Consider the following 19,004-nt stretch of genomic DNA (forward strand, 5'->3'; position numbering starts at 1 on the left):
CGTCGAGCTTTTCGAACTTTGAGAAACGAGGACGAGTTTGATCAGCCGCTTGGAAGGGAGTTCGTTGCGTTTCAGATGAGAAAACCTTTCTTGGGCTCTTCTGACTGTTGTTTCCACGACGACGAAGGCAAAAAGAAACGAAAAATCATCAGCTGCGGGGGAGGGAAGACGTGGACGAAGGACGAGGCGAGCTCGTCTCTTCTCCTCAGCGCCCTCCCTCCCCCCTGACCTTTTTCGCCTGTTTCTCTCCACCTTCTTCTAGCTCAGAAGAGGATGGATGGATGGAGACGAGTCTCCCCTCTCTGCCTTCTATGGTTCCATAAGGTTCATCTACCTTCCCACGACCTCCTCCCTTCCCTCCTCCTCCTTTTCCCCCCTCCTTCCCCCTTCGGTCCTTTGTTTTGTTTTCGAACGCGTCGACGCGTCGTCGCGTCGGTGGCTTTTCGACCTGCCTGCTCCCCCCTCCTTCCCCACCCACCCTCGCCACTCAACCTCTCGCCCACCGCCCATCTCCCTTCCACTCTGCTCCTCAGTCCTCCCACCTTCTTCTCCCCAATCCTTCTAGAAAACGATGCCACCCAAAAGGACGCTTGCCCAGATTCTCGAAGGACTTCCGGCGAAACGAGATGTAAGTCTCTATCTATTGTTCTGCTGTTGCGAGAAGGATGGATCAGTCGAGCTCACCTCCTTGCTTTCCTTCCCTCCACCTGCTCCTCCCTCCTTCTGCCCCTCTTCAAACAGGCTTACCTCTCACCTCACGCTCTCTCAGTCGTTAAGTGCATCGGAAAGACTGTCGAGAACTTCATCGGCTTCATCGAGAAGAACCTGGAGGTGAATAGAATCACTCAGCCTGCCCTCCCACTCCCTCCTCGAAGCTGATCATCTCCCCTCCTTCCCCTCCCTTCTTTCCCTTCAACAAGTCTCCGACCTTGGAATCTGCTGCAGAAGAAGATACAGCTCTCAACCACAGGTATACGAGGTTCAAGAACAAGTCTTTCCCCGTGAGTTTCCTCTCCTCTCCGAAGGTTTGTGAGAAAAATGCGACGAGCGGGTCCTGACCTCGACTTTCCCTCCTTTCTCTTCTTTCTCTCCCCTCCAGCCTCCTCTCGATCCCAAAGATCTCATCTTCTCACTCGACCATCTCAAAGAACCTCGTAAACAGGCCATCGCAGTACCTCCCAAGCTTGACTACCTGATGACCAAGGTCAAGAAGATGAAGAAGGAGGACCTCGACGCGGAAAACATCAAGCTTCGAAAGGTTCGTTCGAGAGCAGGCGAGGGAGAGAGAGATCAAGCTGACCGTCCCTTCGTTTTGCTCAGATCACCTTCCCCGCCGGAGTCAAGTATCCTCATGCTGAGATGGAAGCGACCAAGGTGTTCTGGAAGAAGTTGGCCAAGATGAAGGAGGACGGCATCGTGAGTTCTGAACTTTGGTTTCGACGCGTCGAGGAATACGCGACTGATCTCCCTTCTCTCCCCTTTTTTTGCGCAGCCTCTCTCTTTCGATGATAGTAGGGAGGAGTGGGCAAGGATGAAAATCCGAGAGTGGCATCTTAATGAGGTGAACAGTTTCTTTCTCTTCTGAGCTCGCTCCCTTTGTCGACGTACTAACCTTCCCTCCTCGTCCTTCCCTCCCTCCTCTAGTCTCAGTCCAACCGAGTGGCCAGACTCGACGTCAAGATGGTTAACACCAAGAAGGCCAAGGAGAAGGGAATCACCTACACTGAGGAACAGAGAGCCGCCGTCGTCGCTACCATCTTCAAGCTCTACCATGTTCGTCTTCCTCATCGCTTTCGTTCGAGCCAATCTTCGAGTTTCGTCGCTGACCTTTGCTCTCTCCTTCGCTCTCGCTCTCGCAGGAGGTCATGAATGATGATGCCTACTCTGTCTTTGGTGCTCAAGCCGAAAAGAAGGCCGAGGCGGCTGAGAACCTGCAGCAACGAGTCGCTGGGAAGGTGAGTTTCGACGCGAGTCTCGTTTTCGTCCTGTCGAACGAGAGAGAACTGACGCTCTTTCTCTGTGTTCCATCACCGCAGCCCGCTACCGATCAGGAACTCCTCAGCCAGCTGATGTACCTGTACTCAAGGAGGAGGGGGTTGAACCATAGGTTGGAGGACGTGAGTCCTCTCGTTCGTTGGCGTTTCGTCTTCGTTCGGCTCTTCGGTTCTGACGCGTCGTTTCCTTGTTCTTTTTTTCCCTTCGTCCAACCATCAGCCTCAGTACCACCAGCACGCAGCCGAGTACGAACAGCGCCTTCGAATCCCCCGAGTCATCGAGCTCGCCATCGAGATGGGCGACTGGAAGACGGACACGGTACCTTCGGACCCGCTCTCGGAAGAGTTCTTGGTGATGGATCGCATCTACCTCAGAGCGCAGTGGCACATCCATAAGGTGAGTCCCAATTCTTTCCCTCAACCGCTCATTCTCCTTAAGCTATCACTGACGCTCTCTTTCATCCGCGTTTCCTCAGATCGACCATCCTGAAGCCGTCCTGAAGTCGCGACGCGCTTCGAAGGCTCGAGTTGCCGATCTCGCTTCCAAGGTTCGTCTCTTCTCTCCTGGACCTTTCTTCGAGCTGATTTCGTCCTCTCGCTAACCCGACCTCTTCTCGAACGTCAGGACTCGGCCGTCGGGGAGAAGAAGAGAGCTAGAAAGGAAGCTGCCCGACTCGTTTACATCCCCGCGATGAAGAAGGTGAGTTGGTGCCCATCTTCGCGCTCCTCCTCGTCAGTTCTCTCGACCTTGAGACCTTCAGCTGACTTCCCCTTTTGTTGTTTCTCGTTTCCTTTGTAGGCTAAGATGATGCACCGATTCGGCTTCGACAACCGTTCGTCTCTCCCTTCTCTTCGTGCGACGAGTTGAATCGCAAGCTGACTTCACCCTTCCTGTCCTCTCTCTCTTTCCTCTCCTCAGAGCAAAAAACCAACTCCATGGATTCCGACGACGAGGGGATGTTCGAAGCTGGGTTCGACGAGGATGCTGGTGAGTTCAAATCTTCGAAACTCGACGAGAGGAGGGAAGGGGAACGACGCGACCTGACCTTTTCCTTTTCGTTCGGACCACAAGGCTACTTCGACTCCGACGGCGACGAGATGATGCAGGAGGTTGGATCGGACTCTGATGGAGACTTCTGAGTGGTGGGAGAGTGGGGAGAAGTTGGTTGAAGACGCGTGCTCTAGCTTCGTTGCTTTCGCCGTTGGTTCTCTCTCGTCTTCGTTTCGCCGTGGCCTCTGCTTGCTTTTTCTCTTTGGGTTTCTCTTTCGTTTGGGTTTTGGGTCTATCAAGGTTTCTTCTCGCTGTCTGATCTTCGCTCGGCTTCGAGACTGTTCGGGAAGCAAACGAAAGTTCTAGAGTCGACAAACAACCCCGACCCGTCGAACCACGACTTCCTCTTCATCGGTCTCTTCTCCGTTTGAGAGGGAACCTCATCTCGTTTGGGCTGGTAGATATGTACGCTATCGCTCGTATTATTATTCTTATAGATGTTTGTTTGTCTGTGCTTTGCTTTCCTCCGGCCGAAAGAAGGAGTGAAGGAAGGACAGAAGGCAACGCGTTGAACAGTCGCCTTTCTCGTTCGAGCTCGTCTGCTCTGAAGGGAAAGTGGGCGGGACCCCAGGGATGTAAGGGCATGTAATAAGCACTCGGCTCGAGTGCAACGGTGTCGAACGTCGTCCTCCGTCGACGCGTCTCGGTTTCGTTCCATCACTTCAGGGTTCCTCCCGTCAATTTATCGCTCCCTCTGTTGAGATCGGGCTCGGGTGTCTCTGAGCTTCAAAAGCACATTTTCCCACTCCCTCAGTAGACATTTCACCGCCCTGAGAATTTTCTTCTCTACGGAAGCAGAACGTTGTTTTAAACTTCGTTTGTCCTCTTATCTCTCTCCTCTCCCTTCTTCCTTCTTCCCCTTCAACCACCACCACCCCCACAACCTACAGCTCTCTTATATGGAAGCCTTCAAAGAACGAGAACGCTCTCAGTCTCGAGGACGAGTCTCTACTGGACGAGGAGGAGCAGGAAACATTCGAACAGCGAGTCAGGATCCATCGGTGAGCTCTCCCTTTCTCACCCTGCTTGGCGAGTCCGTTCCTTTTGAGTCGGTGGAAGAGCGAGTTGAAGGGCGATAAGGAAGATTTTTGTATGGAGGAGGAGCTGGGATGGCAGGGAAGAGGATGGGGTGGTTGAGAGATGAGCGGAGGGGGGCCTTGGATGGAGAAGAAGGGAGACAGAGAGGGAAGGAAGGCAAGAGAGCGGATGGGAAGCGGATGGTTCTCGACCGTTTTTCTTTCTTCTTTGAAGCACCTCGCTCGTTCATTCTCAACACGAAGACTACTGAATCGGAAGAAACATACACTGACGCTCGATTCCCTATTTCACCCTCCAGCTTAGCGTCGATGATGGAGTCACCATCCCCGTCGAGAGAGGGCGACACGTTCACTCTCCTTCGCCTTCCCGAGTCACCCATGCTGGTCAGTCTCGCTTTCTTTTGGCCTAACTTGAACTCAGTCTATGAAATATCGATCACTGACCTTCGAACTCCTCTGCTATTGCTCCTCCAGGCCGGTTCGTTCCATCTTCCCTCTCCGTCCAACCGCTGCCGGACCCGCTCGCTTCCTTCTCCGAGAGCTCACTCTTTCTCTGCCTTTCTTTTTGCTCGAAATTTCTGATTCTCGTATCACAGAGGAGGAGCCGGTAACGTCAGGCAAGTTTTTTTTTCCCCCTCCAGCAACGTCATCGATCTCTCGACCAAGCAAGGGAGCTCACTTTCTCTTTTCGTTCATCCGTCTTTCAGATCTCCCTCTCGAGACCCTGCCGACCATCAACGAACCCTCGAAGAGGACGTTCTCGAAGCTCAGCTCATTCGAGAGCGACGAGCTAGAGAAGCTGGAGCTCCTCACTCTACTGGACTGTGAGTAGTTTACTTCCCCTCCTCTCTCGCTCTCGTTCTCGTCGGACTGACGATCTTTCCCTTCCTTCTTTATCTCTGTCTCGCAGTGGTGGATACGGAAACATCTCTTCCAGGTCTCGATCTCGAGAGCCTTCGAAGAGCAAGGATCGAAGCCCTGCTCCTCACGGTCACTCAACCGGTTCGTCCGTCTCCTCTGCCTTTCTTCAAGGCTTTCTTTGAAAACGAAGCTGACCTCCTCTCCGTTCCTCTGTTACAGGCCGAGGTGGAGCTGGGAACGTCGCCTACAGCACCGATGACTCTTCGACCTTGAGAGAGCTCGACGAGCACGACGAAACGGTCCGAGGAAGCTACGATGCCAGAGGGAGGGAGGGATTGACTTCGACTGGGAAGGTCGGTGTTCTACTCTCGTCTTGCCTCATCCGCCGAATCTCTCAATTGACAGGAACTGACTCCAATACACTTCTCTATTCCTTGCTTCGCTTATCGTCAATCTATCAGGGAGGTGAGTCGTTCTCTCCTTTCCTTTCTCTCCCTCAACTCGACGCGTCGAACCGAAACTGACCTCCCACCCCCCTCTCTTCTTCCTCTCGCTTTGCAGGAGCCGGAAACATGCGCCCTGTTCCCGACATCTCCATCATCAACCTCGAGGATCGAGGAACGGCCCCTCACGTCATCGAGAACAACGGCGAGCACGGTCGTACCTCTGGTTCGTTCTTCGTCCCGTTCCTCCTCCTCCCCTCCTCTCGCGGCTGACCACCTCTCGTTTGATGTTTGCCTTCTTTTTCAGGTCGAGGAGGAGCAGGGAACTACATCTCTCCCGTCGCCAACTCCGGCGCTGGAACTCCTGATGGCGCTCGAGGACGATCTCCCAACGGAAACGGAGGCGGTCACGCTCGAGGACCCATCGAGACTGTCAAGGAGATGGTTAGAGGAATGAGCAGGAGCAGGAGTAGGGATCGAGCTCAGGATTGAGTGGGCTTTAGTCGGGAGGGATGAGGAGTCTTACTTTAGTTTCGTTCTCGGTTCGGTTTGTGATAGTCTTTCTCGTTAAACGTTACGTTCTGCGTTTCTCTGTCTCCATCTCCTTCTCAATTTGGTTACCTAATCTAGCGTTGCTCTTCGGGATCGAATGAATGTGCGCGTCTGAATTCAGCGGGTCGAGTTCGACCTCGCATCGAACGCAACGACGTCTGAGTTGACGTCGGAAAGATCGAAAGCAAGGGACGAGAAGATGTAACATATTGGCAAGGTTTAAGTTTAGTAAGGGACTGAGATGACAAGATCTAGAGATGACAGGTACGAGAAAAAGGCTGAAAAAGAAGACTGAAGTCGAGTCGCGTCGAAAGCAAAAACAGAGAAGCGTAAAGCGAAAAACGAAGAACGAAGGAGATCCGGCCTGAGGAAGAGATAAACAGGAGTCTACAGGAATTGAGATAACTTAGAAATCGGGTATACGAGAGTTTACAGGGCGTCAGAAAGCAAAGAAAAAAAAGGGAGAGACGAGCGACGATCAAGCCGTCTTCGTGGGAACGGGAGCCGTCGCAGGTCTCGAAGCCTTTTTGACAGTACAAGACTGAGCAACAACAATCGAGGAGCAAAACCCTGATGTCGAAGTGATAGCTGAAAGCGGGAGGAAGACCTACAAACACCAAAACCCAACCGAAAGAACCGTCAGATTCGACCTCTCCTTCCTCCTCCTCCCTCTAAAAACTTCACTCACCTGGGGCAACCCAGTCGCTATCAACACACTCAACTGTCCCGCCGAGTTCACCGTACTCTTCGTGCACGTCAATGCGTTCACCACAACCGTTCCCGCCGTGTAAGACGTCGCGAAGGTGATTGTGGACCCGGAGGATTGTTTGGAGCCTCGGTTTGTGAGGACGGCGATGAGAGGGTATTTGGAGAGAACGATGTCGTTGGTGGTGTAACTGACGACGAGGTTCTGTGAGGGACGAGAGGCATGGGGTGTCAGCGAAGGGGAAGACAGGAGGGAGAGGAGCGGAGAGGGAAAGAGACCAACCTTTGTCGTGTAGAAACGGAGGGAGAAGAGCCCGCTGTGAAGAAGAAGGAACATAGAATCAGCGAGAGGCTCTCGAGTGAAGAAGGGCGAGAAATACTCACGCAGCTTTCCTGATAGCGTTCAGTTTGGCGACATAGAGGTACATCGCAGCGGTCGTCTGCGAGAAAACGAACGAAGCCCGATTTATCAGCGTCGTTCTTCCAGAGTCGAGAAAGCAAAGGTACCAACATCGTAAGCTTTCGTTCCGAGCGTCCAAAGCGCTTCTCGGTTCGCTGGATCGGCAGCTGTGGGAGGACGAAACCAGAACGATGTCAGCTTGTCGTTTCGAGGAGAAGCGAAGAGCAAGACGAACCTCCGGCAGCTCCTTGCTCATCCCCGTAGTACCAGACTGGCATACCGTCGGCGACGAAAGAGTAAGTGTAGAGGTTGGCCAGGAGCTTCGAGACGGACGAAAGAGGAGAATCAGAAATGGGAGGAGACGCGTCGAGGACGAACGAGAAGACTCACCGAGCTGTCCGTCGTTGCTGATCTTGGTCGAGGGTCTGAAAAGGGAGTTCATAAGGAAGAAATCATGATGAGCATCTTCGAGAGAAAAGCGACGGGGCAGAAGGGCAGAAGACGAAAGGAAGAGCGAGAGAGAGAGGACGAGGAAGAAAGTTTCGGACTGACTATCATGACTCGAGATGAACCCTCCCAACACTGTGGAATCCGGGAACCAGTATGAGATCGTCCCAATCATGTTCGAGAGAGCTACGATTGATCCCGTGGTGGAGGTAAACGCAGACCAGAGGGGGTAATACATCGGGAAGTTGAGGACGGAGGAGAGAGCGTCGGTTTGGTAGAGTTTGACTGCTTGAGGGTCTGATGAGGGAGATCGAGAGATACAAACCGACAGTCAGCGAAGTGGAGAGAGAGGCTTCGAGAGCGTCCTCGGCGCATTCAAAGAAGAACAGAAACCCTCAACTCACCTCCATCGAGAACTTCGCCCATCGTGAAGACTCCAGCGGCAGCAGCGTACCCTTTCCAGAACGAGAACTCCACATGCTTCGCCGCATCGATCCTGAACCCGTCGATACCATATTTGGTGACGAGCGAAGTGACGAGGTTGTAGAGGAGGGTTCGAACTCGAGTCGACGTGGTGTTGATGTCGGCGAGAACGACCGTTCCTGGGTCGGAGAGCCAGCCTGAAGACGAGCGAGGGAAGCAGTTACGAAAAAGGTAAAGCGGTTGGAGGTCAGTGATGGAAGAGAGAAAAGAAGATGAGATGTTGCGATCCCGACGCGTCGGGTTCCCCTCTCGAAGAGCAAACACTCACAGTTCTGCACGCTCGTCACATTCGAATAATCCATCACACACCTCGGATGGTAATCCCCCGGCTGATTCAACACCCCATACACCCCATTCGTTGCCGTCGGACTGCTCCTCCCCAGCGTCGGATCCCAAACGGACGTGTTCAAAGGGAGGTTCCAAGCGACGTCGTTGACCACGATGTCGACCATGAGAGCCATCCCAGCGGAGTGAAGGGCGGTGATGAGGGATTGGAAGTTCGCTGGGGTGTCTTGGAGGGCTGGAGAAAAACGAATGGGACGAAGAGGAGGAAGACGCGTCAGAACGGATCGGGAAGAGGGATTGGAGGAATTGAAGGGACAGGGAACGAACCGAAAAGATCCGAAGGCCAGTATCCATGATAAGCCTGTCCTGCTCCCGTACTGTTGAGGATGTTGGCGCTGATGGGAGAGATCCAGATAGCGTCTTTGAAACCCAACGAACAAAAACATCAGTCTCCCTCTCCCTCTCCCTCTCCCTCCTTCTCTCCCCACCTCAAACCAACTCACCAAACCCCATCCCCTGTATATACGGCAACTGCTTGACTATGCCACCCCCCAAAAGCACATCCAGAAAATCCCAAAGCAATCAGCTCAACCTTGTTCCCTCCAGCCAAGGACGACGATCGATCTTCGACGCACTGATTCCACCCCAGCTCCCACCGCAGAAGACCTGCTCGGACGTGACACACCGAGGGACGCTGCCGTTGGTGGTGGCGAAACGATCTGTTACGACCTGGGAATAGAATAGAGGGAGAGTTAGATTGGGAGGGAGGGTGTATTTTGGGGGAGGGCTGAGGGCTGAAAGTTGAGCTGCGAGAAAGCAAAAGCGCAAGGCGTTCTAGATCTGGGCTGGTTGCTTTGCTCATTTCCATCGCATCCCATCCAGATCGTGCCTAGTTCGTTGCTCTCCTCGAAGGGAGCCTTGCTCTGTGAAGAGAAGACTCCCTCCTGGCTCGAATCGGACGTCCCTCCTCTCCTTCGAGCTCAAGCTCACCTCCTCCTCTCCCTCCTCCTTTGTCCCCCCCCATCGTTCTCTTCCTACACACTCACATGATATATACTCCGTCGCCTCCACTCATTAGAAGTCATCCCTTTCACTTCTCCCACGCAGCTCCCTAGCAGCACCAGCAGCGATAAGAGCAGGATCGAGAAGGGCGATGTTGAGTGATTTCGATATTGAGGCCGAGTCCGGATCCTCCGAGGTGTTTCCATCGCGAGCGTTTGACGTTGCGTCGAGAGTGAGATTGTGGATGGGTTGGATGAATTGTGAGAAGAGAGCCGGATGTGGGATGATGGACGTCGGAGGAAAGGAAGGATCGCAGGCGGGAGGGAAGGAAGGTTGGGAGCTGAGGTCGAAAAAGAAAGCAAGAAGTCTCACCTCGGTCGATCGGTTTGTTGCTTGAAGAAACTGCTGCCGCTGAGGAAGTCGAGAAGCTATGACGGCGATGTCGAGAGAGAAAATTCTCCGAGTCTGTGTCTTTCCTTTCCTTGCGTGTGAGGAGAGATTGTGAGCGAGACGAGCGAAGGATCGCCATCGATACCGACTCGAGAGCTCGAAGCGCGTTTCTGGTCCCTTCTCTCCCTCCCGACGTTCAACCCTCCCGACCTGGACCCTCGAGCGATCCCGACACCCTTCCTAATACCGACACCTCCGAGCAAAACGAACGGGTTGAACCGTCTCTTCTCTCTCTAGGCTGCTTCTCTTCATCCTCCTCCTCCAGCCTCTCTTCTCAGGCCTCCCTCGACCCTCAGCCCTCCGTCCTCACGCTCAACCACTCCTCCCACCCTCCAGATACCTCCCGTACAGACGATCCACGAACCCTGGATCCGACTGTTCCAATCCAACGTACAAAAACGGTCAGCTCTCCCTCTTTCTCCTTCTCTTCCTCTCTCGACGCGTTCGTTCGTCCCACACCACCCGACGCGTCTCCAAAACCAAAACAGAAGAAAAGGGGGAAGTGCACTCACCCTCAGCAACCCCGACAACTGCCTCACAAACTCGTACCGATCCAGGACCTCCTCCTCCCCAGTTCCTCCCGTCTCCTTCATCTTCCAAACGATCTCCTCCTCCAGCTCCTCCTGGACGATCTGCTTGGGTTCTCCGGTGGGTTGGATGGGAGCGTCGGCTTTGGCTCGTCGGGAAGATTTCCGTCTAGGTGTTGTTGTTGTTGAGTCGTCTGTTGTTGTTGGCTGGGTTTCGGGGTGGGTTCGGTTCCTCCTCGACGACGCGGACGAGTTCTTCCCGTTGGGAGTGGACGATTGAACGAGAGGTGAGTTTCCCGTTGAAGAACCTCCTGCTGCTGAGGAAGCACTCGACGATGATGGGTTGGGGTCGGTGGGGAGGAGGTAGGCTGCTGCTGGAGTGTGGGAGAGAGCAGGGGAGTTTGAAGCTGATGGTGTGGAGGTGGTCGAGAGGGTCGAGAAGAGGAGGTCGAGGAGTTCTGTTCCTCGAGGAGTTGCGTGAGGGGCTAGGACGGTAGCGGTAGCCGAGGTGGCTTGGATATGGAGGTGGGAAGGAGGTAGATGGGAGGGAGTCGAAGGAGTCGAGGAGGTGATGGCTGGGGACTGGAGACGTTGGAGGATCTCGGCGAAGGAGAGGGAACCGTTGGTTTCTACTGGAGCTGGAGGAGGAGGAGGTGGTGGTGGTGAGGGTGTAGGGAGGGAGGAGCGAAGACTGATTTGGGAAAGGAAGGCGAGGGAGGTGAGATGGTGCGAAGGAAGGAACGAGAGGAAGGTCACGCGAGTTGGGCTGAGAAGAGTTAAGGAGAGACAAGAACGAACGAAGACAACAGCTCCAAAAGTTTTTCACCCTCGGCTACGTCGTGTACCCATAGACCTGAGATCTTGGCTGATAAGGATCAACAACAAGAAGACAAAGAGAAAAGGTCAGCTCTCGAGCTCATTCCTCCTTCCCTCCCCTTTGATCTCCTCGGACTAACCGTCCTCCGTATCCTCCTGAGCTCCCTGCTCGTTAAGCATGAGCGTCTTTCCTTGAATATCGAACTCTGTGTTGAAGGTGATGGGACGGGTCCAGTTCTTGAGGCCGTGACGGTTGAGGATGAAGAGGCCGAGGGGAGGGGAGATGGATCTGAGAAGGACGAGGACGAGGGAGGAGAAGGGAGTGAGCTCGGGGAAGAAAGTGAGTGGTGGGACGGGAAAAGTGTGCGAGAGGGTGTATAGAGGGGAATTTGAGTCCGAGAAGGAGCGAGCGAAGGAGGAACGAGAGGCGAGAAGGGGGGAAGGGAAGGGAAGGAGGAAGGACAAGCTCATCATCTCCCTTCTCCTTCCTTCCTTCCTTCTTCTCTGCCTCCCCTCCTCCCCCCAGCAGCTCAAGCCTCAAGCCACCCAGTGCATACAAACACTCCTGTCCTCTCGCCCTTCCGAAAAATCTTCGCCTCCCTCGCTCCTTGCACCCTCCTCTCTCCCTCGCTCCCTTCCTTCTCCCTCTCTCCTCCCCCTTTGTTCTTTCCCTCTCCCTGTACTCACCGCCTAAAGATGAACATGCTCCCCTCTATCCCTTCCTTCTTCCAACCTCCTTCCTTCTCGTCGTAGTGGTAGAGTACAACGTAGGTAGCGGAATCGACGATGGACAGGATCGAAGGGTCGTGCCGCTGGAGGACCTTGAGGTTCATCGCGTGCGTTTGAGCCGTTACTGGCATGGCGGGAGGGGAATAGTGTGTGTGTGTGTGTGAGGCAGAGAGGAGGGGTAAAGGGGAAGGTGGGTGGGTAGAGCAAGGGGGGAGGAGAGAGGCAGGGAGGGAGATGGAGGTTGGAGATGAAGGAGAGGAAAGGAGGAGCGGACAGGTGAAAGTCGAGCTTTTTTTTCGTTTTCTTCTTTGTGGTTCACAACCAAGCTCCTCAGATGACTGACTGGCTGGGGAGAGCAGCTTGGAAGAGAAACAGCGCGAAGAAAGTGCTACCTTAGTTTAGAACCCTAGACCAAACGAAACGATGTTCGCGTCGCGTCGCTTCTCCTCCTTCAACCCCTCCTCTCGCTCGCTCCCTTCAGCAGTAAAACCTCTTCGGCGTTTTCAGCCACGCCGAGGAGAGAACATATCAAACCTCGCTTCGACGAAGAAGAGAGAGAGAGTAGTGTCGCGACGGGCCACCAACATGAAATGAACCCAAAACCAAGCAAGGTCTCCTCCTACCTCCCCATCCTCCCCTGCATCGGCTTCACCCTCTTCCCCTTCTTCCAAACCAGCACCCAAAGTCCCGCGGTGATGACCGAGAGGGAGAACCAGGTGATGGCGTAGATGGCGTGTTGGTTTCGAAGCTCGATCTTGGGAGGACGACCGACGGGGATGCCTTGAGCTGAGAGCATCGTTTTCGGGATGTCGCCGTCTGAGATTGAGAATTCGAAGAGCAGAAGGGAATGGGTTCAGTTTTCTCGGTTCCGAGAAGAGGGAAGCACGGGAGGCAGGAAGAGGAGGAAGAGGAAAGAGAGAGAGAGAGAGAGAGAGAGAGAGAGAGAGAGGAAAACGAGACTCACCGTACGTCAAATCACAAATCAAAGGCATCACGTCTCCCAGCTCCTTCGTCGAGTAATACAGCGCAAACCCTCCAGCATCCATCCAGAACCACTCTCCTTTGACAGGATCATTATCCGGCGTGAACGACGTCGGCTTCTTCCCTGCCTTCTTCTGACTCAACTCCCCTTGTCCTGCCGTCCTCAGCATACCCTCCAGCTCGACCTCTCCTTGAGGGATCTTGATATGACTCGTTCCTTGGTCTGCGATGTCCTTCTTGATGAATCCGAGGTTGATGAGGATCGGACGAGGAGGAGGATCGTTGGGTTTGGCGTCGGCGGAAGGGGTTCGGAAGAAGGGAAGGACGAGGTGGTAGCCGTTCTCCCCGTCTGTTATACGAGGACCGATTCGGATGGGGATGGGGAGGATAGGAGAGTTGAGAGGCAGAAAGTAGCCTTTGAGGGTGACTTTACGCCAGTTGAGGAGGGCGAGATCTTCTTGACTGAGAGGAGGGAGGAGGAAAGTGGTGAGCTTCGTTGTTCGAGAGAGTCGAGATATGAACGACCCAGGCGACTGCCAACTAGATATCTCGACGCGAATCGATAGAAAAGATGATATACACTCACGTAAGAACATCCGGTAGACTGAGAGGAGCTCTCATCAGGTTCATCTCGAGCTCGTCGATCAACTCGAGTTTCCACTTGAGCCTCTGGATCTGCCACCACGTCAGCCACGCCGTGAAGATTGGGACGCAACCGAGGACGATGAGAGTCGCCGTGTACTCCTTGATCTTCTTGGTAGGAGGAGATTGTCGAGGAGTATAGGGGATTTCGTCTGCCGAGGAGGAGTAGGATCGATGGGAGGAGGAGGAGGGGAAGGGAGGGAGGACAAGGGAGTTGAGAGTCGTCGTCGTTGTCGCTGCTGCTGCTGAACGAGAGGGGATCGATATCCGACGAGGTGTGGAGAGAAGGAGAGAGGGTAGTATCCGAGTCCGTATAGGAGCGAGACAGGCTGCTGTTGGCGACATGGCCGAGGGGAGGAAGCTGGAGGGAAGGAAGGAGGAAGGTCAGCTTCGATCTCGAGCTTCTTTCTCCTCTGGAAACAATCCCTGCTCACCTTTTCGAGAGTAAAGGAGCTGAGTACGATTTCCTTGTGGCCGAGAGGTTGTAATAGTGTGGTTTCTATGCCGATTGAGTTTGTAGAAGGAGGGAGGAAGTGGCCGTTCGTTGGAAGGTCGAGGGTCTCGAATTCGATCCCCACCTTTTGACCTTTCAACTTCGACCTTCTCCTCCTCTTCCTTTTTCTTTTCTTGCAACATGTCAGTCGTAACTCAGAGAGCAGAAGCGAGACTTATCAAACCGTGTTATGGTGAGTCTCCAGAGTTCTTTCTCTTGGAACAGATGAGCGAGAGATCGACGTGAGCTCACCTTTTTCCCTTCCTTCCTCCTTCCCACGTCTTCTCCCTCCCTTCTCCTCTGTCTTCTAAGACGCCCTCGAAAACTCCAACTGGAAGTCTGGAATCTCACAATGTCAGCGAATGCTCCTCAAGGTTAAATCGGGACCAAATCATCATGTCGTTCTCGTGAGTCTCGTCTTTCCCTCTTGCCGTCGAGCTCAACTTCGTCGCTGAACCTCTCCCTCGTTCCCTTCAGGCCCTCCTCGCCTTCTACCTCCGAAGATCCCACAACCTCGAACAGTCAGCTGAGATTTCCCTGAAGCTGGAAGGACTGCAGGTTGAGAGCGAAGAGGCTCTCAGGTTCATGAAGATCGTGATGTGCGACCTCGGACGAGGTCAGCCCTCTCTCTCCTTCCCCTCCTTCGGACCTGGCAACTCTGACGCTCTCTTCACTACTCTCAAATCCCCCTTATCAGCCGAATACGTTCCTGCGCTTTACCTCTACGCTTTCGAGAAGCAGCCCAAGAACCTCAACCTCGGAATCGTGAGCTCAGCGCCTCTCAGCCTTTCTTCCCTTCGAGTTGAAGCTCACGCGTCGCTTTTATCTTCTCCCTCACGAAACAGCAACTCTGCCTCGCCTACGTTTGGGTCAAGGACTGGGCTAATGTTCAAAAGGTCGGTTGAATTCCTCGCGGCTTCTTCCGTTGAGCTGAGACCAGGGCTGACGGTCTAAACTCCTTTCGTTCTCGACCCTCTCCCCTCCAGACCTCTTTCAAGCTGCACAGCCAGTTCCACGAGCCTCGGACAGTATTCTGGTCGGCTCTCAGTATGCTCATCCAGGTGAGTGACGCTCATCGACATGTCCATCCCCTTTCAAAGACTCTGAACTCGTCTTCTTTTGCTCACGACGCGTCCTCCCCTCTGTTTCTCTCTTGTCCCACAGGCCACCGCCATTCCCCCACCACCAACAGCCACCATCACCCTCACTCTCGCCCATCGTCTCATGTCTACTGCTCCCAACCCAGCTCAAACTCCCTCCCACATCTTCCTCTTCGTCCGCGTCCTCCTCGCTCGTTCCGCTCTCGCCTCAACTCCCGAGGACAAGGCCGTGCCGCTCCGAGACGCCTGGACCTTCTTGGAAAGCAAGAAGGCAAAAGAGGTTGGTCGAGGCCAGTTGGAGGTCGAGGAGATCAGGTGGGAGGTCGTGAAGGCTTTGGGAGGTCTGCCGGAGCTTGATATCGTTGCTGAGACGGAGGAGGCGACGTCGACGGAGAAGAAGAAGGGAATTTGGGAGTCGGAGTGGTCGAGGTTGGATGATAAGATTCGAGGCATTGAGGACGTCAAGTGAGTTTCCATTCGAAATGTTCAGAGGAACTGCGAAATGCGACCTGAGACCTGACAATCCTCGTTTCGACGCGTCTCAACTCGCAGGGACTTCAACCACCTCACCTACCTTCACCTCATCGATCTTGCCCTCCTTCTCGCTCCCACGCATTCTGATATCATTGGACAGACGAGGGATACCTTCAGCTTCATGGTCGAGGACGTCGGAGGGAAGGAGAGAGGACCTTTGCTGGCGAGCTTGGAGTTGGAGAAGAGGTTGGCTGGGGAAGGTGCTGTCGAATCTGAGAAGGAGGTTGCTCAGAAAAGTAAGCTCGGCTTGGTTGTGTTCCATTTTTTGTCCCGAGGGAACTGTTTCTGACCACTTTTTTCGATGTTTTCAGCTCTCCCTTCCCTCGTTCGGTCGTACTTCGAGACGTTCTCGACCAAGCCTTGTTGCTTCGAGGATCTCAAGCCTTTCCTTCCTTTGGAACCAACCGCTGTAGAGGAGCTTCGAAAGACGTTGAGGGCTGTTCTGGAGACTAAGCCTGTTCGTCTCTCCCTCCTCTTTTTCACGTCCCTTCATCACCTCACCGACTCTCCCTTTCTTCGATCTTCTTGCGTACTTCAGACGTCGGCAAAGGAACTCTACTCTCACATCAACGCCCACAAGATCCTGCGACACGTCTCGGAGGTCCCCTCGGAGCAGGACAGTGCTGCGACGGCGACGGCTGAGCTTGAGCTTTCGACAAAGCTAATGGAGCTGCATCGTTTAGGCTTGGAGTTCGGTCAGTTTTGCCCCTGTTTTCACTCTCGCATTCAACGGTTCATCGAGCTGACTCTTCAATTGTCTTATGTTACAGGCAAGGATCTCGTCAAAACGGAGCTTCAACCCTCAGACGATCTCGTCATTTTGGCTGTCAACGCTCTCATCAGTGCTTGGGATGCCACTCGTACGTATATCCATCCTCCAATCATGCTCATATGCCCATGCTGATCTCTCGTTGTTCCATACAGACGACTCGACCTACCTCTTCAAAGCCGTCGTCTTCCTCGAGCACGCTCAGCGATCTTCTGATCAGAACCACTACTTCCGGCTGCTACTCATCCGAATCTACCGTCTTCTGGGTCAGTCAGTCGTGTCATGCCCATACTTGACCTTCTACTTCCCTCGACTGACTTCTCCGCTCTCTCTTTCGTTCCCCAGGTGCACCCTCTCTCACTTTCCCTCGATTCAAGGCTCTCAAGGTCGCGTCCGTCCAGCAAGATACTCTCTCTCATGTTCTCCTCGCTCGAGGAAACACCTTTGCTGGGGATGGAAACGGTCTGGATAGTCGAGAGATCTGCAGGAAGGCGAAGCAGTACTATGAATCGACGGACGCTGAGGTGAGTCACTTCTCCTTCTCTTCTTCAGCACCCTTGCCTGATCGTAGCTCGGGCCTCTCCTCCTTTTTCGCAGCTTCCGGACATGATCATGGGAGCCTTCAACAACGAGAGCTATCCCCAGGTTCGTCGAATATACTAGTAGAGCGCCTTTTCACGAGCTGACTGACGGCATGGTCTCCTCTTTGTTCGTCAAGATCGGCGACTTCCTCGAGTTCGAGACGCGGCTGGGATCCTCGCTCCAGAGGATGCTCCTTATCCTCGAGAACTTCAGGATGGGACTGGCTCTGCCTCACGAGGAGGAAGATGTTGTCTCGGTTCAGAAGTTGACGGCCCTTCGAGGTTCGTTTTAACCCTCTCCTTCCGTTTCCCGTCTCTCGCGCTGACCCTCCATCTTCTCCGCCTACCAGATCCATCCCTCGACAAACCTCTTCGTGACAACCGGGACTTCCACCTCACGCCATCTTACCAACCTCGAGGAAGCAGGAGCGTCGAGGCCTTGACCGCTCTCGGTCCAGACATCGCTGTGAGTCGAGCTTCCATCGCACTTCCTTCTCCTCCTTCTGAACCTTCTCTTTTTCGATTGTCCTTCCACGCAGGAATCCTGGCTTCGCACGATCTCTTCAGCCTACCTCGACGTTGTCACCCTTCCTCCTCCATCCACCCCCGAAGCGTCGGCCGTCGCACCTGCTTCGACGGCTCCCTCAGATGACCTCTCATCCGTTAGTTACTTCAGCTCCTCGTACCTCCCTTCCAAGCTAGTTCAAGTTCTGACTCTCCTCTTCTCCTTTTCTTACAGCTCACGCTTGAGGAGTCGTCTCTCGTGCGTCTCTCCGCCGATCTCGTCGCGTTCGCATCGTCCCTCGACTCGGCTGGAGTAGAGGTCGTCGAGCTTCCACCCAGTCTGCCAGCTTTCTTCTCTGGTAAGCTGATTCTTTCGAGCTCTTTTACAAAGTCAACAGGGCTTACTTCTTCTTCTCCTTCTTTTCAGACCTCGACGCTCGTCTTCGCGTCGTCCTTGCTGGGTCCGTTTTGGGCTGGGAGGTTTTGCACATCGCCAGCACCGCTCTCGAGGTGAATTTGCATCAGCTCTTTTCTTTCGATCGCCTCCCTCGCTAACTCGTTCTTCTCTACAGGGATTCGTTCTGGTCGACCTCGTTACAAGAGCTCGAAAAGCCCTCCCGAGCGTTGGGAAGAAGGCGCGTCGAACACCACCGGTTCGTCCTCTTTCACCTCTTTACTTCGTCTTCGAACCCTCTCTCATCATCCCCTTATTTTGACACTCTCCAGGCCGTTCAAGCCCTTCTCGTAGGATCGAAATCGACGATGCGAGCCATCGCCGCTGTCCTCAGGTCCGCTGGAGACGCTGCTGGTTCCTCAGGACGCAAACAGTTCACGAAGGCCTGCGCTGGTCTCGGAAACATCGGAGTAAGACCTTCCTCGTATTTCCCTTCTGTAAGTAGGCTCGTCTGACTTGCTGTTGCTTTGCTTGAGCAGATCGACTCAGACTTCGTGTTGGACGTCGCGACTCAGGTCGCAACTTCCAAGAAGGCAGCCCTTCTTGGACTTGGGAAGAAGATCACGGATCGGATTGCTCTGGACTAGACGGAATTGACTACCGTACATCTGATCTATCTCCTTCATCTTCCACTCGAAAGGAAGGAAGCAGCCGTCTTGACTTTGCTCGCTCGCCCTCAAGAACGAGAGCCTCGGTGCCACATCTTCACGACCGCAGGCTCATAGACGAAGCGAGCTCTGCCTTCTACAACGATTCGGTCGTCGAAGACAAAAAAATGCTAGGGGAAGAGATCGATTTAGGCGAAAAGAGCGTTTTATTCACTCCTCCTCTCGCCCGTCATTTTCGTTGACCTTAGCAACCTCTTCCCCCTTCCCTTTCCTTCCCCGAGCCCGCAGACTAGGATCTTCGCCTTGAAAAAGATGGAGCAGCTAGATCAGAAAGTTGGCTTTCACTTCCAACTACCACGACCTCTTTACTCTGCGCCCTTCGAAATCGAGCTCTCAACGGGGAATCCTACCGAGTTGTCGCCTCTCTTACGGCTTCGAACGTCTTCTCGATATCTCCTGAAGTCGGACTCTACCCTCAAGAGGTCGTTGATCGCGTTCAAGAGGAGTTATGCTGGCTCTGGTTCTTCGATTGAGTGTGAACGCGTCGGGTTGGGAT

The 19,004-nt window shown here is 54.0% G+C and overlaps 6 protein-coding genes across 6 annotated transcripts; 3 read left to right on the forward strand and 3 right to left on the reverse strand.

The window, feature by feature from the left end:
• The first annotated feature begins 221 nt into the window (after positions 1-221).
• BDY24DRAFT_383773 (uncharacterized protein) lies at positions 222-3,297 on the forward strand. Its single transcript, XM_076639718.1, has 14 exons — positions 222-628; positions 742-831; positions 921-1,001; positions 1,100-1,258; positions 1,321-1,416; positions 1,493-1,561; positions 1,645-1,773; positions 1,860-1,955; positions 2,037-2,117; positions 2,215-2,391; positions 2,471-2,542; positions 2,620-2,694; positions 2,794-2,827; positions 2,914-3,297. The coding sequence occupies exons 1-14, from the start codon at positions 572-574 to the stop codon at positions 3,132-3,134; spliced, it is 1,437 nt and encodes a 478-aa protein (XP_076498287.1). The 5' UTR covers positions 222-571; the 3' UTR covers positions 3,135-3,297.
• A 373-nt stretch (positions 3,298-3,670) lies between these two features.
• Positions 3,671-6,054, forward strand: BDY24DRAFT_383779 (DUF3602 domain-containing protein). Its single transcript, XM_076639719.1, has 8 exons — positions 3,671-4,046; positions 4,382-4,464; positions 4,485-4,489; positions 4,678-4,699; positions 4,790-4,906; positions 4,993-5,084; positions 5,163-5,300; positions 5,505-6,054. Exons 1-8 carry the CDS (start codon positions 3,945-3,947, stop codon positions 5,657-5,659), a joined length of 714 nt encoding a protein of 237 aa, XP_076498288.1. The 5' UTR covers positions 3,671-3,944; the 3' UTR covers positions 5,660-6,054.
• Positions 6,055-6,345: 291 nt separating this feature from the next.
• BDY24DRAFT_283853 (putative alpha-amylase) lies at positions 6,346-9,950 on the reverse strand. The gene is made up of 13 exons (XM_076636992.1): positions 9,305-9,950; positions 8,894-8,987; positions 8,762-8,797; positions 8,586-8,678; positions 8,242-8,493; positions 7,895-8,110; positions 7,596-7,787; positions 7,434-7,468; positions 7,279-7,363; positions 7,155-7,210; positions 7,028-7,083; positions 6,927-6,960; positions 6,346-6,848 (listed from the first exon to the last, which is right to left on the reverse strand). The coding sequence occupies exons 1-13, from the start codon at positions 9,464-9,466 to the stop codon at positions 6,546-6,548; spliced, it is 1,614 nt and encodes a 537-aa protein (XP_076498289.1). The 5' UTR covers positions 9,467-9,950; the 3' UTR covers positions 6,346-6,545.
• A 923-nt stretch (positions 9,951-10,873) lies between these two features.
• On the reverse strand, positions 10,874-12,059 carry DCP1 (Dcp1p). The gene is made up of 3 exons (XM_076636991.1): positions 11,741-12,059; positions 11,194-11,342; positions 10,874-11,102 (listed from the first exon to the last, which is right to left on the reverse strand). Exons 1-3 carry the CDS (start codon positions 11,911-11,913, stop codon positions 11,014-11,016), a joined length of 411 nt encoding a protein of 136 aa, XP_076498290.1. The 5' UTR covers positions 11,914-12,059; the 3' UTR covers positions 10,874-11,013.
• A 342-nt stretch (positions 12,060-12,401) lies between these two features.
• On the reverse strand, positions 12,402-13,750 carry SHY1 (cytochrome oxidase assembly protein SHY1; the record flags this gene model as incomplete). The annotated part of the gene is made up of 3 exons (XM_076643225.1): positions 12,402-12,598; positions 12,747-13,225; positions 13,350-13,750. The coding sequence occupies 3 exons, from the start codon at positions 13,748-13,750 to the stop codon at positions 12,402-12,404; spliced, it is 1,077 nt and encodes a 358-aa protein (XP_076498291.1).
• An 89-nt stretch (positions 13,751-13,839) lies between these two features.
• On the forward strand, positions 13,840-18,594 carry MDM20 (Mdm20p). The gene is made up of 22 exons (XM_076636993.1): positions 13,840-14,091; positions 14,211-14,305; positions 14,376-14,514; positions 14,596-14,663; positions 14,744-14,794; positions 14,885-14,959; positions 15,063-15,463; positions 15,551-15,768; positions 15,844-15,989; positions 16,071-16,227; positions 16,303-16,392; positions 16,457-16,567; positions 16,647-16,825; positions 16,899-16,946; positions 17,020-17,164; positions 17,233-17,348; positions 17,422-17,544; positions 17,622-17,745; positions 17,814-17,896; positions 17,959-18,039; positions 18,113-18,250; positions 18,320-18,594. Exons 1-22 carry the CDS (start codon positions 14,040-14,042, stop codon positions 18,425-18,427), a joined length of 2,748 nt encoding a protein of 915 aa, XP_076498292.1. The 5' UTR covers positions 13,840-14,039; the 3' UTR covers positions 18,428-18,594.
• Positions 18,595-19,004: the final 410 nt, after the last annotated feature.

This window comes from Mrakia frigida, assembly GCF_051309035.1.
Source record: "Mrakia frigida strain ATCC 22029 unplaced genomic scaffold BDY24scaffold_9, whole genome shotgun sequence".
In the NCBI taxonomy this organism is placed as follows: domain Eukaryota; kingdom Fungi; phylum Basidiomycota; class Tremellomycetes; order Cystofilobasidiales; family Mrakiaceae; genus Mrakia; species Mrakia frigida.

Coding starts and splice junctions, on each gene's coding strand:
- DCP1 (XM_076636991.1), bottom strand. CDS start 11,913: ATGCCAGTAACGGCTCAAACGCACGCGATGAACCTCAAGGTCCTCCAG. Junction 11,343..11,740: donor AGCATGTTCATCTTTAGGCG/GTGAGTACAGGG, acceptor CGTCCTTCTCAG/ATCCATCTCCCCTCCCCTCG. Junction 11,103..11,193: donor TCAGGAGGATACGGAGGACG/GTTAGTCCGAGG, acceptor GATCCTTATCAG/CCAAGATCTCAGGTCTATGG.
- BDY24DRAFT_383773 (XM_076639718.1), top strand. CDS start 572: ATGCCACCCAAAAGGACGCTTGCCCAGATTCTCGAAGGACTTCCGGCG. Junction 1,002..1,099: donor TCAAGAACAAGTCTTTCCCC/GTGAGTTTCCTC, acceptor TCTCCCCTCCAG/CCTCCTCTCGATCCCAAAGA. Junction 1,259..1,320: donor AAAACATCAAGCTTCGAAAG/GTTCGTTCGAGA, acceptor CGTTTTGCTCAG/ATCACCTTCCCCGCCGGAGT.
- BDY24DRAFT_283853 (XM_076636992.1), bottom strand. CDS start 9,466: ATGGAAACACCTCGGAGGATCCGGACTCGGCCTCAATATCGAAATCAC. Junction 7,788..7,894: donor GGGCGAAGTTCTCGATGGAG/GTGAGTTGAGGG, acceptor CTCCCTCATCAG/ACCCTCAAGCAGTCAAACTC. Junction 6,961..7,027: donor AACGCTATCAGGAAAGCTGC/GTGAGTATTTCT, acceptor TCTTCTTCACAG/CGGGCTCTTCTCCCTCCGTT.
- MDM20 (XM_076636993.1), top strand. CDS start 14,040: ATGTCAGTCGTAACTCAGAGAGCAGAAGCGAGACTTATCAAACCGTGT. Junction 16,228..16,302: donor TCGTTTAGGCTTGGAGTTCG/GTCAGTTTTGCC, acceptor CTTATGTTACAG/GCAAGGATCTCGTCAAAACG. Junction 16,393..16,456: donor CAGTGCTTGGGATGCCACTC/GTACGTATATCC, acceptor TGTTCCATACAG/ACGACTCGACCTACCTCTTC.
- BDY24DRAFT_383779 (XM_076639719.1), top strand. CDS start 3,945: ATGGAAGCCTTCAAAGAACGAGAACGCTCTCAGTCTCGAGGACGAGTC. Junction 4,700..4,789: donor GGAGGAGCCGGTAACGTCAG/GCAAGTTTTTTT, acceptor TCCGTCTTTCAG/ATCTCCCTCTCGAGACCCTG. Junction 4,907..4,992: donor GCTCCTCACTCTACTGGACT/GTGAGTAGTTTA, acceptor TCTGTCTCGCAG/TGGTGGATACGGAAACATCT.